The 14,196-nt window shown below is 47.5% G+C and overlaps 4 protein-coding genes across 4 annotated transcripts; 1 reads left to right on the forward strand and 3 right to left on the reverse strand.

Moving 5' to 3' along the window:
* Nucleotides 1-849: 849 nt before the first annotated feature.
* On the reverse strand, nucleotides 850-2,756 carry F5147DRAFT_564916 (major facilitator superfamily domain-containing protein; the record flags this gene model as incomplete). The annotated part of the gene is made up of 11 exons (XM_041430738.1): nucleotides 850-1,024; nucleotides 1,183-1,240; nucleotides 1,290-1,482; nucleotides 1,531-1,627; nucleotides 1,686-2,038; nucleotides 2,090-2,174; nucleotides 2,234-2,311; nucleotides 2,362-2,410; nucleotides 2,464-2,492; nucleotides 2,546-2,572; nucleotides 2,629-2,756. 11 exons carry the CDS (start codon nucleotides 2,754-2,756, stop codon nucleotides 850-852), a joined length of 1,272 nt encoding a protein of 423 aa, XP_041298793.1.
* An 833-nt stretch (nucleotides 2,757-3,589) lies between these two features.
* Nucleotides 3,590-6,935, reverse strand: F5147DRAFT_832549 (WD40-repeat-containing domain protein). The gene is made up of 3 exons (XM_041443817.1): nucleotides 5,602-6,935; nucleotides 5,408-5,552; nucleotides 3,590-5,352 (listed from the first exon to the last, which is right to left on the reverse strand). The coding sequence occupies exons 1-3, from the start codon at nucleotides 6,685-6,687 to the stop codon at nucleotides 3,758-3,760; spliced, it is 2,826 nt and encodes a 941-aa protein (XP_041298794.1). The 5' UTR covers nucleotides 6,688-6,935; the 3' UTR covers nucleotides 3,590-3,757.
* A 1,156-nt stretch (nucleotides 6,936-8,091) lies between these two features.
* F5147DRAFT_666231 (MFS general substrate transporter) lies at nucleotides 8,092-10,578 on the reverse strand. The gene is made up of 17 exons (XM_041435158.1): nucleotides 10,544-10,578; nucleotides 10,369-10,432; nucleotides 10,258-10,321; nucleotides 10,180-10,233; nucleotides 10,094-10,120; nucleotides 10,012-10,040; nucleotides 9,910-9,958; nucleotides 9,782-9,859; nucleotides 9,638-9,722; nucleotides 9,234-9,586; nucleotides 9,081-9,177; nucleotides 8,840-9,032; nucleotides 8,733-8,790; nucleotides 8,649-8,680; nucleotides 8,578-8,595; nucleotides 8,460-8,527; nucleotides 8,092-8,400 (listed from the first exon to the last, which is right to left on the reverse strand). The coding sequence occupies exons 5-17, from the start codon at nucleotides 10,111-10,113 to the stop codon at nucleotides 8,299-8,301; spliced, it is 1,182 nt and encodes a 393-aa protein (XP_041298795.1). The 5' UTR covers nucleotides 10,114-10,120; nucleotides 10,180-10,233; nucleotides 10,258-10,321; nucleotides 10,369-10,432; nucleotides 10,544-10,578; the 3' UTR covers nucleotides 8,092-8,298.
* Nucleotides 10,579-11,144: 566 nt separating this feature from the next.
* Nucleotides 11,145-13,092, forward strand: F5147DRAFT_183121 (uncharacterized protein). The gene is made up of 5 exons (XM_041428446.1): nucleotides 11,145-11,373; nucleotides 11,433-11,899; nucleotides 11,952-12,198; nucleotides 12,253-12,543; nucleotides 12,598-13,092. The coding sequence occupies exons 1-5, from the start codon at nucleotides 11,248-11,250 to the stop codon at nucleotides 12,934-12,936; spliced, it is 1,470 nt and encodes a 489-aa protein (XP_041298796.1). The 5' UTR covers nucleotides 11,145-11,247; the 3' UTR covers nucleotides 12,937-13,092.
* The last annotated feature ends 1,104 nt before the right edge of the window (nucleotides 13,093-14,196 follow it).

Raw genomic sequence — 14,196 nt, forward strand, 5'->3', positions numbered from 1 at the left:
TCCACAAGGAAAAAACGTTGAGTAGATTACCATTTTGCCGCATTAGGGGGGGACGTGCCGCGATGACACTATTCATTTCCGGTGAATTTTTTGCTTTACGCCCCGAAAACAAGCTTTCCAGATAACATTCTTTCCGTTTCAGGCCACTGCGCCAGCGATATTCACTGACATAATAAACCTTGCTCGACGTGCGTGGCGTCGCGGACTAGTGCCACATGATGGCGGCTCACCTCTGTTCCACTGGCTATTACGCATACGGAATGAATCGGATGATAAGCCGCACTAGAAGTGAACACCAACGATTTACCTAATGATGCGAAAGTTGAGTTATTGGTGAGTAATGTTCGGCTTTGGTGCTCGCCGGTCATTTTTCCTTTGAGATGACCATCTGACCCTGTCATAAGTATGGTTTTTCATCTGAGGATAAAAGACTGGTGGAGATAAGAAGCGATGCTTGATGATCGTTGACACTATGGAGATGAATTCAATCTAGTCCTGTTTCTTTATCTTGGCATGAAAGCGGAGTACGTCGGTTGTCAATGATTTCATCACCATGGAAGCGTCTGCGAATCGGAGACTAGACGTTGCCTGCTGTTGTCCGTTCAATCTAAAGCCGGGGGTTGGTGATAGATCAGTCCAAGAATATTCGTGCTTCTGCACACACGTTCAATACACTAACATTTCATACACATATTTCCAATAACAGCACGAGTGAACGCCGGCCTCGATATAATCCAACGGAACAACTGCTTCACGTATCCCCGCTAGCTATGGAGGTGTTCCCGTTTATTCCTCGGCGGTATATAATCAGGCGCATCACCACGAAGATCAAACTTCCCATGAGGGAGATCAACTGAATGCAAATTTCAGCACAGGGCTCGCACAAATGCAGAAACAACGTGAACTACTGACCCCACTGAAGAGCGACGCTATCCACCACTTATATTGAGAACCGAGCAAAGCACCTGATATTGGGCCGCCTGAAAATATTGGTTCAAAGGCAGGCGAAGACCGGAAGTAACTACTCACTAAGTAATGTGCCAAAGGCTGACCATTCGCGCATTGTCAAAAGTTCCGAGACAGAGCTAGATGATACGTACCAGTGAAGGTAAAACATATGCCTATTCGCGCTCTGCATATGAGGGTCAACATCACTGGAATGAAAATGTAAGAGAAACCAACCCTAGCTCAGACAAATCAGGCGTCAGTACAGTCATCAATGGGACCAACAGCGCGACGTCTTGGAAAGTCAGTGCCAAGAATTATACGAGCTACAGAGTGGCACATACAGACTCCAGAGAAGTAGCCATATACAAGTCCTAAGACGACCACACTAGACATATCACTCAGAGCTATCATGGATATTATGATGGCACTACATGCAACAGCGGATATGATCGTGAAGTTCAACACTCCCGCATACGCCGCAATTATTCCTGCCGTGCAACGTCCGATAAATGAAGCAGCATTTAATATCGAAAGCTAAAGCGATTTGAGAATTGACAATAAAGAGAATGATGCTGGGCTTACGGAGTAGAACGAGAAATCGACGTCGATTTCATGTTTGGTAGAATCCAGTTGCAAGTAAAACAAAGGGAAGTAATACCCGATCTGGAATAGTGTTCCCCTATGTATGATCAGCTGTCAAGACTGAATCCTTTTGGAGTATGCCAGATGCAACGCACCCAACCGCCATGAGGATGAAGAGAACATCGCGAGAGAATTTTCGAGCCACTACAGTATAACTAACAGTCGATACCGGCAGTTCTCTTGTGCACATGGATAGACAGGCGAGCAATAACAGAGCACTGACAAAACCTGCACTGGCACGAACGCCTTTTGCAAAGCCAACGGTACCATTCAAAAGGTGATTGAGCATGATCGAATGAATAATTCCACCCAGTGGTGAACCAGACGTGGCGAGAGACATCACCAATGTGCGTTTTCTGGAGGAGAAGTGTTGAGAGACGACCGCGACGCTGGGAGCATACGTTAAGCCCATCCCAAACCCATAAACGACGCCTTGAACCATAAAAGCCTGGTCGCAATGTATAGGTAGACCATCGACAAGATTGGTGGGGCTGCTCACCAAGTAAAACTGACCAGGCTTCGTGAAGGACAAGGTGAACAAGGACAGTGATTGGAGCAGCGATCCCACGATCATCAATCGATAACTATCCGTAATTTGTGCAGGAATTAACGACTGACTCTGGATAAAGATATAGCAACTCACAACCACCCTCGGTCGTACAGCGGACCTGAGATCGACGCGACAATGACTGCGAGGAACGAGGTCAATGCACCAATCCATCTGACACCGAGTGAGACCAGAAACTGCAGAGCAAACGCATATTCACTTACGATATTGCAGATGGTGAATAGTTGGTCATATAAACTCGTGTGTAATAATCTTCCGAGGTCGTTTATCAATTTTGGATAGAGTATCATGCGACTGATGGGTACCTTGGTAAACTCCGAAAGACGATATGTATCTGTTGAAGTGCTGTTGACTGATGTGTCTCGAACGAATGGAGCTAGAACTAACCCAAAGCCACAAAATTGCATGAGGAAACTAGGCATCATGATTGTTAGACACAGCATGCGGGTATCATTTGAGACACGACTTACCACCCAAAAACAGTCCTCCAGGCCCGAAACCCGCCATCCGGAGGGCCTGATTCTTGTTCTAGTTCTTCTGTATCATCTTCTTTCTTGTCCTTCGTGAACGTATCATGGATTGCGGACTTTACTGACATGGAAGTGAATGGGGTCAAACTCTATGCACCAGCAAATGTGAGGCTTACAGATTAAGACCAATATTTAATCCTAACCCTGCAAGGACGCCTCGTGATAAAGGGGCTGCGAGGTAGGAGGCGCATTACATCACTGACAGGACATCGGCAAAACCTTGACGGCGATCGAATGTGCCCATAGACGAACCCGTAGGGTTTGTCAGGGCCTATCCCCGTGGTGGTAGACACCTGATGACATGATGTCAACTGTCTTATTAGGACAGCAGATTGTTCGGATTGGTTGACAGCGGAGGCGATTGAGCATCCGCTTTGTCACATGGACAGTAGCTACGCATGCAAATGACTACTTAGAGCACTAAGAACACACACGGAAAGATAACTTACTTATTGCAAAGATTGTTTGAGGAAGGATTTGAATCTGTTGACCAAAACTGCCAGGGGATACAGAGGTATGGTGTACGTCCGATCTTAAAAGTTGAAGAGGGACGATGCTCAGATCATGATGACCTTCGAGACCGTTTGCTAGTCGAATTCTGGTATCCTTGACTGTAGGCCATTACTTTGAGGGCTACGAACGATAGAAGTAAACGGTCTGGTCTGGTCACGGAGACCCCTCCCACCTGGTCACCTATCAGCTGTCGCCTGTCGCAACCCGCAATGGCACCCAACGCTGCAAGTTACACTAGTTGCTGCTTGGTCAGACACGTAAACGACGGCTTCACGCAAGGATCTCAGACTCACTGACATGTCAACTCGGACTAGAGTAATAGATGATGCCTTCCTGAGACTTGTATCACCAATTGTGTACTATGCAATTTACAACCACAACAAACTGCGTGGACCTCTCACTGAGTCACGAGAGAACAAGAGACGCGGCACACTTAATTGCCGGTCCGACGACCTTTTTTGGACTGTGGAAATTTGTTGACGAATCGAGCTCTTCCTGCCTTTGAATTCTAGAGGTACTGTCAAGGTGTGGAATGAAAACGTCTGATTCTTCGAGGCTACAATATCTCCACCATCCTGACGTCCATTATATCATCAACAGAAGTCATGTCTCTGACTTGCGCAATAATATTGTTATCCGAAGCGATCCTCTTATACTCTCCACCCCACTGCTGCGCCAGCAAAAGTGCGCCAAAAGGCTGTCCAAGGCGAACGATCAACCTCAACTCTTGCGTAATTGACTCGTTGTATCCAGGCTCGGGCCAATCTTCTATGGTCTGCGTCTCGTCCGCAAAGTTAATCAGCCCGAGATCATACCGATTCCACGGACGGACGAGCATGAATGTCTGCCGAGTACGCCTTGTAGGCCAGAATTCAACTAGTTTGTCTTTTGTCGTGACCAGCAGGTCTTGTAAGCCGTGTGCCTTGATGTCATAAGCGAAACGTCTAGCTTCATCTTGACCAGGCCTCCGCCTAACTTCTGTGAGAGTAAATGCGATGCAAGGCAATTGCAGTCTGGCATTTGCGAAACGAGGAACGCTAAGATTCTCCAGAGTGGCATACAGTTTTGAAGCCGACTCCACAACCACAATGTCGTTTCGCAGCGCGGAGACCGACTCCTGTATGCCGTGTTCAGATAGAGATGATAGCATGCATGGCAGAGCCTTGTATGAGGAAATATCGGCCGGGAGACAACTGTTGAAGTTGGACGATTGTCCCACCCAGTCCAGGGCCGTGATGTCGCCCGAATGGGCTATGATCTCCTGTAAGAGTCGTCCGAGCGCCTTTTGTCTTTTTTCTCCATAGATAACAGGAAGGTTGACATCAAAGATGCCAAACAAAGAGTAGGCGATGTCTTCCTCCCTCGTGGTGTCTCGGTTCGATGCCCATCGAAGTTTCTCTCGGGCATCTTTTGTCCCAGGATGGAAGTGGATGAGCGCCCGCACATCTATGCCAGTTGAACGCTCCAACTCATTCATGATTCTGAAAGATTGCTTGTGGTTGCGTGAGAGGTTGCCGAGATATAGGCTCCAATCTGCTTGGTAGAAGAGAACAATTTTAGGAGCGAGGAACTCCTGAACAGTCCATCCTCGTGTGTTCCAAATGCTGTTGGCGAGCGCGCCTGACTTTGACGAAGGAGGAACATCTGATAGGTAGATGATGGTGAGCGCTGAGTGGTGATACCAGACGAACATGGAGTTGACTGATTGCTGGAGCTCAACATTGTTGTCCTGGTCGATGCAGCATGTGTCGCTCCATGCCCAGCTATAGCCCGCATCGCGAGCAACTTTGCAGAACTTCTGCAACTTCACCATGGTTCCGACCGGATTCAACTCATATATGACCTTGTCCTGAATGTCGTGTAATAGCGGCTCCTTCCTTTCCCACCTATGGGATAACATGACCCAACTGAAGTACTTTGTGACCGCTTCTTCGACGGGCTCCGTTTTGAGGGGCGCATGCATGTCAAATGAATGCAAAAGTTTTTTGTACCCTGTGCTTCCAATGAATATGTTGATTTGCACATCTCGATTGCACAAACGTCCAGTAGAAGTGTTGATTAGCCGAAGGGGGGCATTTTCCAGTTTGGCGTGAATGGCTCGTCGAATAGCATCCTCTACTTCAGATGGACTGACGTATTTCTGGCGGAGCTCTGCAAATATATATATATCATTTTCAAGTCGGCACCTGAGTTGTTTTGAGCTTACGTCGTATATGCGGGTCGGGTGCATCATCCAACATGGAAAGCATTATCTTGAAGGCCTTAAACGCATCATCATAGTGTCGTGCTCCACGAAGAGCCGCATACTTCAGTTCGTACCCGAGATAAGACGAAGGGTTGAGCTCAATAACCTACAAACATCGTCACAAATGTTGAAACAAAGATAGATATCGTCCGCACCTTGTTCGCATCCGAAAGGGCCTCCACATAGAGCTTTCGTTCAAGCTTCCTCTTACTACGATGTGCAAAATAGAAATGGTGTAAGGAATCCAGCGCAAATGTTGCAGAAAGTATGTTCTCGATCGACCAGAGCCAAATATTCCCATCACAGTCTCCACTCGCAAGTAGTTCTCCACTAGGAGAAATTGTGACGCAGTCAACATATGTGGTGTGTTTGAGTGCCTGTCCTATCTGGAGATGTGACTTTGTACTCCATAAGCGTACAGTCGTATCGTGCGAGGCAGTGGCAATGAAGGAATCATCAGAAGAGATGGCCAGGGAGTAAATTATCCCAGTGTGACCAGTACAAGGTAGACCGATCTGGAAACCATTCGAGGAGTCCCAAAACTTGATTGTTTTGTCATCTGATGCGGAGACAAGTTGCTGGCCGTCAGGCGACCACACAACGCTGTTAACCCAATCACCATGAGCGTCGATCTTGAACAGAAGCTCGGCGTTATCGGTGCACCAAACCCAAATGTTACCACGGGATCCGCCGCATGCTAATTTTAGCCCGTCCGGGCTGAAGGCGACACACAAAACGTGTGAACCAGCGTGACCCTCGAGTGTTGAGAGGACAGCGCCGGTCTCTGCATCCCTTATAATAACTCTATCATCCCATGACCCACTTGCAAGTCTCTCTCCATCGGGGGAAAAACACACCGAGGACACACGGCGTGTATGCCCCACCAGCGGTTTGAATACCATTTGCTTGCTTTCGACATCCCAGATGATGATGGTATTATCTTCTCCACTGCTGGCAATTCGCCTATCGTCTGGCGATACGGTAACTGACATCACAATGTCCCTGTGTCCCTTGAATGGCCATCCTATAAATGCTCTTTTCTCCACGTCCCAGATGCGCAATGTTTTATCCATCGAAGCAGTGACGATCCGTCGGCCGTCTTTGAAGAACGCGAGTGCCTCCACTGAGCTCGTGTGCACCCGCACCGTTTCTATTAGTTCAGGCTGGGTTGTCTGCGCCGGGGGCTGGCGCCTTCTCACAGTAAGATAGACTTTTTTTGCTACATCGCGCAATCCTAGCATATCGCTAAACACGAGGATAAACGGTCAGTAGCATATGAAGTTGATGAGGAGCATTACCGTAGTCATCGATCCTGTGTGTCGTGAGTAGAGTTGGATTTCAACCCATTTATAAGACACTCAGGCTGTCTCGGTTCCGGTTCCACACTTACCACGCTGCCACTGCACATCGTGCAGCACATTCGTGCTGCCACTCTTCAACTGCCCAATATATATTAATCCCTTCATTCTGTTCACAGTAAATACCTGATTATACTTGGTACCTAGATGCGTTTTAAATACTAACCAATCCATGAAAAGTACAGGTTGTTGCCATATAGTGCTGGAAGGGAAGGAAGAACGAGAAGAAACTCTCGTTCATTGGATTATCACTGATGAAAAGAGCGGCCTGACTCTGGTTCAGGATTAGCAGACCTTCAACGCTGCAACCTTTAAGCTTTAATCATAACACTTCCGTTTGTCGTCTTATTCCTTGTTTTACCAATAGTTCGAGAACTCCTATCATGCCAAATGCTCTCATGCATCGCCCCCTATTGTGTCGTCAACCAATAACTCACTCGACACCGACCAGAATTGACATCTCCTAGAGGCACAGATGGAGGTGCCCCACTGCAGCTCCTTGCGCAGCTCGTACAAGGACACCAAGACTTCGGACAGGCTATAAATATATCTCAGATTTTGAACCCACCCACAGGCTGCAGCACCTCCTTAAGGTACCGACAAATCCGCAACACAAGCCAAAGCATATCAGATCTATAGCAGATTCTCCTGGCTTGATGGGGAGTGTTGTTAATCGAGTAAGTCGAACAAGCCATTTGCGTGCCCTCCCCTCCTTTTCACCTGTAAGTTGCTTGTTCATAACACTATCAGCCGTACATGGTACCACCAGCTGCACCTTTCAGCCGGTTTTAAAAATGCGTCGAGGTATCGATATCAGAGCAAACACTATCAATATGGAATATAACGGTTCCATTACTTTTCCCGAAGGCGACTTAGCTGTCGTCGGTTTTACCTCTGGCGCTAATACAGCTTCCGTGAGGATCACACCTATTAACGCACCTGAGAAAATACCAAACTACTTCAGTGAATCGTGATGCTTACTGTGCCAGAAATTCCTCATCGACTGGATATCAAAATAAATTGTATATGCGCCATACAACACAAGTTCTCTTGAAAAGGGATTGTGCACGGATAAAAGCTCTACATCCTCGATTTGTTGAAGTACAATTGCTCAGCTAACAATCTCGAGAACCACTGTATTCCGTGTATCACGCTTTCTCTTCATCCCTGCTGCTCGAGTTCGACGGTCGATCGCAAACAATTTCCTTTGAGACTAGTTTACACAACTACCTTCAATGGCCGCCAAGGTCTTCACGTTCTTTCGCACAGTTCTAGATCTCGGAAGTGATTTGTCGTGTGTATACAGCATTATCCCATGCGTGCTTATCTTCAGGAGTAAATAAGGAGAAAGATTGCGCAAATATAGGTACGAATATCTGCTTTTGTAATGGAATGGCACAAGTGTGCCAATAAAAAGAAACGACCGAAGATCATCGCATGTTTCCAATCATCTAGCACGAGTGAATAACGGCCTCGATAGAATCCAAAACTAGTTCACGTGTCCCCGCCAGCTATGGATGGGCTCCCATTTATTCTTCGGTGGTATATAACCAGGCGCATCACCATGAATATCAAACTTCCGACAAGGGAGACCAACTGGATGTAAACTTTAGCATAGGGCTCGCGCAAGTACAGAGACAATGTGGGCTACTCACCCCACTGAAGAGTGACGCTAGCCACCACTTATATTGAGAACCGAGCAAAGCACCTGATATTGGGCCGCCTGAAAATATTGGTTCAATGGCAGGTAAAAACCGGAAAGCAACTACTCACCAAGTAATCCACCAAAGGCTGACCATTCGCGCTCTGTCAGGAGTTTCGAGACAGAGCTAGATGATACGTACCAGTGAAGGTAAAACATATGCCCATTCGTGCTCTGCATTTATGAGGGTCAGCATCACCAGAATGCAAATGTAAAAGAAGCCAACCCTAGCTCAGATAAATCAGGCGTCAAGACAGTCACCAATGGGACTATCAGCGCGATGACTTGGAAAGTCAGCGCCAGGAATTACACAAGCTGCAGCGTGACACATACAAACTCCAGAAAAGTAGCCATATGCAAGTCCTAAGACGACCACACTGGTCGTGTCCCTCAGAGCTATCATGGATATTATGATGGCACTGCATGCGACAGTGGATGCGATCGTGGAGTTCAACACCCCCATATATGCCGCAATTGTTCCTGTCATGCAGCGTCCGATAAAACAGGCTGCATTCATTATCACAAGCTAAAGCAAGTTGAGGATTGATAATAAAGAGGATAATCCTGGGCGTACGGAGTAGAACGAGAAATTGATGTCAAGTCCATGTTTGGTAGAGTCCAGTTGCAAGTAAAACAGAGGGAAGTAAAACCCAATCTGAAATAGTGTTGACCTAGGCATGATCAGTTGTCAAGGCTGTGAATTTTTTGGGGTATGCCAGATACACACCCAACGGTCATGAGGACGAAGAGAACCTCGCGAGAGCATTTTCGTGCCACTACAGTATAACCGACAGTCGGTGCTGGCAGTTCTCTTGTACGCACGGATAAACAAGCGATCAACAACAAAGCACTGACAAAACCCGCACTGGCGCGAACGCCTTTTGCAAAGCCAACAGTACCATTCAAAAGGCGATTGAGCATGATTGGATGAATCATGGAACCAAGCGGTGTACCGGATGTGACGAGAGACATCACCAACGTGCGTTTTCTGGAGGAGAAGTGTTGAGAGACGACCGCGATGCTGGGAGCGTACGTTAGGCCCATCCCAAACCCAGCAACGACTCCTTGAACCATAAAAGCCTGGTCGCGGCGTATAGGTATCCTATCGACAAGATTGGGCGGGCTGCTCACCAAGTAAAACTGACCAGGTTTCGTGAAGGACAAGGCGAACAAGGACAGTGATTGGAGCAGCGACCCCACGATCATCAATCGATAACTATCCGTAATTTGTGCAGGAATTAACGACTGACTCTGGATAAAGATATAGCAACTCACAACCACCCTCGGTCGTACAGCGGACCTGAGATCAACGTGACATTGACTGTGAGGAACGAGGTCAATGCACCAATCCATCTGATACCGAGTGAGACCAAGAACTGCAGAGTAAATGCATATTCACTTACGATATTGCAGATGGTGGATAGTTGGTCATATAAACTCGTGTGTAATAATCTTCCGAGGTCGTTTATCAACTTTGGATAGAGTATCATACGACTGATGGGTACCTTGGTAAACTCCGAAAGACGATATGTATCTGTTGAAATGCTGTTGACTGATGTGTCTCGAACGAATGGAGCTAGAACCAACCCAAAGCCACAAAATTGCATGAGGAAACTGGGCATCATCGTGATTGTTAGAGACAGCATGCGGGTATCATTTGAGACACGACTTGCCACCCAAAAACAGTCCCCCAGGCCCCAAACCCGCCATCCGGAGGGCTTGCTTCTGTTTGGGAATTAGATGCCGGCATATGTTCCAGCTCTTCCACATCATCTTCTTTCTTGTTTGTCGAGAACGTATTATGGACTGCGGACTGCATTGACATGGAAGTGAATAACACTATGCACCAGCAAGTGTCGGGCTTACAGGTTAAGACCAATACTTGAACTTGACCCTGCAGGAGCGCCTCATGCTAAAGGGGCTACGTGGCCGCAGGAGGTATTCCATCACCGATGGGGCCTAGTCAACAACACGTTGACAGCCTATAGCCCGAGAAGAGCCCGTATGGTCCCTCAGGGTCCATCCCGTGACGGTACAGTAGACATCTGATGACATGATGACAACTGTCTTATCAAGGATATACAGGACAAATTGTGGATTGTTCGGATTATGTGGTTGACAGCGGAGACGATTGGATATCCGCTTTGTCACAGGGACACTGGCTAGTGGTCACGCATACAGATAACTATTTATGTCACATTAAGAACGAACACTGATAGATGACTTACTTGATGCAGACTGTTGGAGGGAGGATTCAAATCCATTCATCAAATACCGGAGGTCCTTAATTCAAGCTACGGACAAGATATTGAGGTGGGAGTGAACCAGTACTTGATGTCTGGCCAGTACTCGACATCTCCGAGTCTATTCGCAACCTGCAACACAGCTGCAAATTGGTTGCTGTGTGATTAGAAACAACGGCTGCACGCAGACGTCTGAGACTCACTGACGTGTAAACTAGTGCGTCGATCTCTCATGAAAGAACACTGGCAAGAGCAGCACTGTGTAGTAATTTAGTGAAGTTGCACTGAGTAAGTGTTTAAATTAAACGTTCACTGGCAGCGCTAGAGCAAACATACACAATTATTATGTAATAAAGTAAGAATCGAGACCTGTGACGCCATATGTCGTGATCGCCAACTACCCACTGCTCAGGTAATGCATAAGCCTGAAAATGACCAGCAGGACCATGTGTTCCACAATTTCGAGTTCTTTACTCACCAACGCTGATTCAGATACCCATGTTTGTAGTACCAGCCAGCCAACATGGCCAACATGGTGTCCACAGCCCTTCCAAGTTCGTGGTCGACGTATGGCTCGTGATTATGAGGTATCTTTCCGTCCTGGACATCGTGAGACTTGGAAGTGTGAGTCTGCGACATATTACTACTCTTTCCTGAACCCCCCTTTTATACTTCATTCATAGACATGTCGAACATTACACGAATTTGCTTCATTACGACATGTTTGGCGCGACGTCCTCTTTCAGCATCGTTTTCTTGACCAGTGTTACCCCCATCTGCGTTCATGCACCGCGGAAGATATTCGTCACCAGCTGAAAACCGCTGCCCGACTGGACCACCTATGGACACAGCCTAGCATCGTCCCTAAGCGTCTTTACACGTTTCCGCTGGATTTCCCTGGTGTGTTTCAAGGTCTCAAATTTCTTCCGGGTGGGACATGGCTAGTGTTGCTTTTCCATTGTCGAAATCTCAACCCTTCTCGACACTCCAACTTATGCTTAATGAAACCAAGCACGGGAGCTGTATTCCCTGCTGTATCCACGACCTTTCAGAGCGAGATGTGCTGGCTCCCCTTCCTTGACCAAGACGGTCCGTATAAATCATCTCGTGGTGACAATCTCATACTACTACGAACCAAGTGTAATGACGGGTGCGGTGTATCCTTCGGGTCCTAATTTCCCATATTCACGAACTCCAACTAGATCTAATGCCTTCGGAATTGTGCATTTAAATACAAAGATACCCTCAATCACGATACCTCTCATTTTTCGCACAAATGTATTTGTGCGGAACTATGCAGCATCAGGAGACTATATCGTTTATGGCTGGATTACTGCCGACAGGAGGCATTTCCTTCGTATCATGCAGCTAAACGATAATTATGACGGTTTTCGAAAGGATATGACTGTTGAAATTGACTGTCCAAAGGGACACGACGGCAAACTCCGCGTAAGTGCAAAGATGAAAATATTATAGTTGGAGAATACCGATGATTATGTACAGATACGGTACGACTTGCGCCTGTCCGGTCGGGTTCCGTGCATCTTGCTTGTCAGCACGCGATTGATGGCTGCATACAACATTCCCTCCAATGTACCCAACAGCGTCGACGCAAACCTACCACCGTTGCTTACGCCATTCTGGCAGCTTCGCCCTGCTGCTGTGACCTTTGGACGCTTCGTCAAATTGTTTCATGAAGGAGCTATAGTATCTTTGTACGAAGGCCAGATTCGATTCATACGACCTCACCTCGATGCCTCAGAACCCAACACCTACGCCATCGAGAAGTACAATGTAAGCTTTGCTCTGCACTACCGCATCGGGGGAGTGACTCACTCTCCATTGCAGTTTCATCCCGCACGTCCACAGAACTCACAGTGGCCGTGCTTGTTCTCAGCCCAACGAATATTCTGGCGTTCTTCCCTGCACAACCAGAAAGGGGCGACATCTCCTTGGCAAATGATTATCGAGACGAGCGCAGTCCCAGAAAATGTTCATCGTGAAGACCGTGTACTTATTGACTTACAGGAAACTCAGACCTCGGCTCCATCTGCGAGCACTCGAATAGTGCAGGATTGGGATGAGCTTTCGGGAAGACTTTGTATCAGAAGCATACAAAGCCGCTTTACGCAGGATCCGAGATGTCGAAAGACTACTTGGCGGGTCACATTGGTAGATTTTGTGTGAGAGTTATACGAACCTAATGTGCTATGGTATCGTGAGACCAAGGTGCGAGGAGGACACATTGCACATTAGTTAGCTAGTTTTTTGTATCCATTTACGTTCATTAGAGCAGTGCTCTATGTTGAACGTTCAACCGTTCTGCTAGATTTGCATGCGTAAGCACAACGTTATGAATGACTGGCAGTTGCGAGGTCACCAGGTAGCAGCAAAGAAATCTGCAATCAACCCCATGCACGTGCTCCACCTAAGCCCCGATTGCACCTACATGCGATCGCTCTGTTATCTCCTTACTATGCTCCTGTTCTTGAAGCACCATGGTTTCGGCGTGCTCTTTTCACGGTGTTATCGGTATCCAGAACGCTACTTCTCCGAGTCATGCTTTGGAACCGAGAAAGCGGTTTTGGAAGGTGGATGGGTTTGTGCCGGTCTCTGTTGATCCAAAAGATAGCGTTGGAAGCAGAGCAGGCTCCTTCAGACGCACCCGAGCAAACTCCAAACTACCTCGCGATGTTGGCTCATCCAAGCACGCCTCCCCATCGATGAGATTTGAAAGTTGGTGCCGTGTCGAAAACGGATCAGTACGAAACGCTCGATTCGCGTCGTCGCCATGTGCACACTTCACTCCAACCTCTTCGATGCCTCACTTTGGCTCAGGTGTGTACTCCACTTGAGCTTGTGTTCTGAAACGATTTCGCACGCTTGGCGTTGGCGTTTCAGGCAGATGATCGAGCACTACACGTTGAACGTTAAAGCCGAAATTGAGTGTACATATCGTGTAGTATAGTCTCAAAGTCTGGAATATCAAAGTCCTCTGAAACAGGCTGCGCGTGGCCATGGCCGGATGCTGGATGCGATGTCATCGAATTGTGTCAAGAATGCTTTGATCAACTAGGTGGGAGCACGCACGGAATCGATCGTATACCACTATGCACTTCGGAACACTATGCGCTGGTCCAAAGGCATGTCCACATCACAAGCCAACGACTGGACCGCTCGGTAGCTCGTTTGAAATTCATTGTGCCATCCCCGCAAAAGTTCTTGTAGAGTGCCTCGACTGAGCGCTATACGATGCTAGTGACTACCGACGACTTTCCATGGTGACTTGAGGAAGGTCAACGATAATCGCCAGTACCTGATATCCCAACGCTCGGGCCCCAGACCCCGGAAAACTACAGGCCAGCCGCTAGGTATATCACATCGTCAGGAGTACTAAAGGTACCGACTGCGGTTTCACAGGCTGAAAGAAATGTAAATTCATGCTGA

Source organism: Suillus discolor, assembly GCF_016758755.1.
Source record: "Suillus discolor strain FC423 chromosome Unknown F5147scaffold_3, whole genome shotgun sequence".
In the NCBI taxonomy this organism is placed as follows: Eukaryota; Fungi; Basidiomycota; class Agaricomycetes; order Boletales; family Suillaceae; genus Suillus; species Suillus discolor.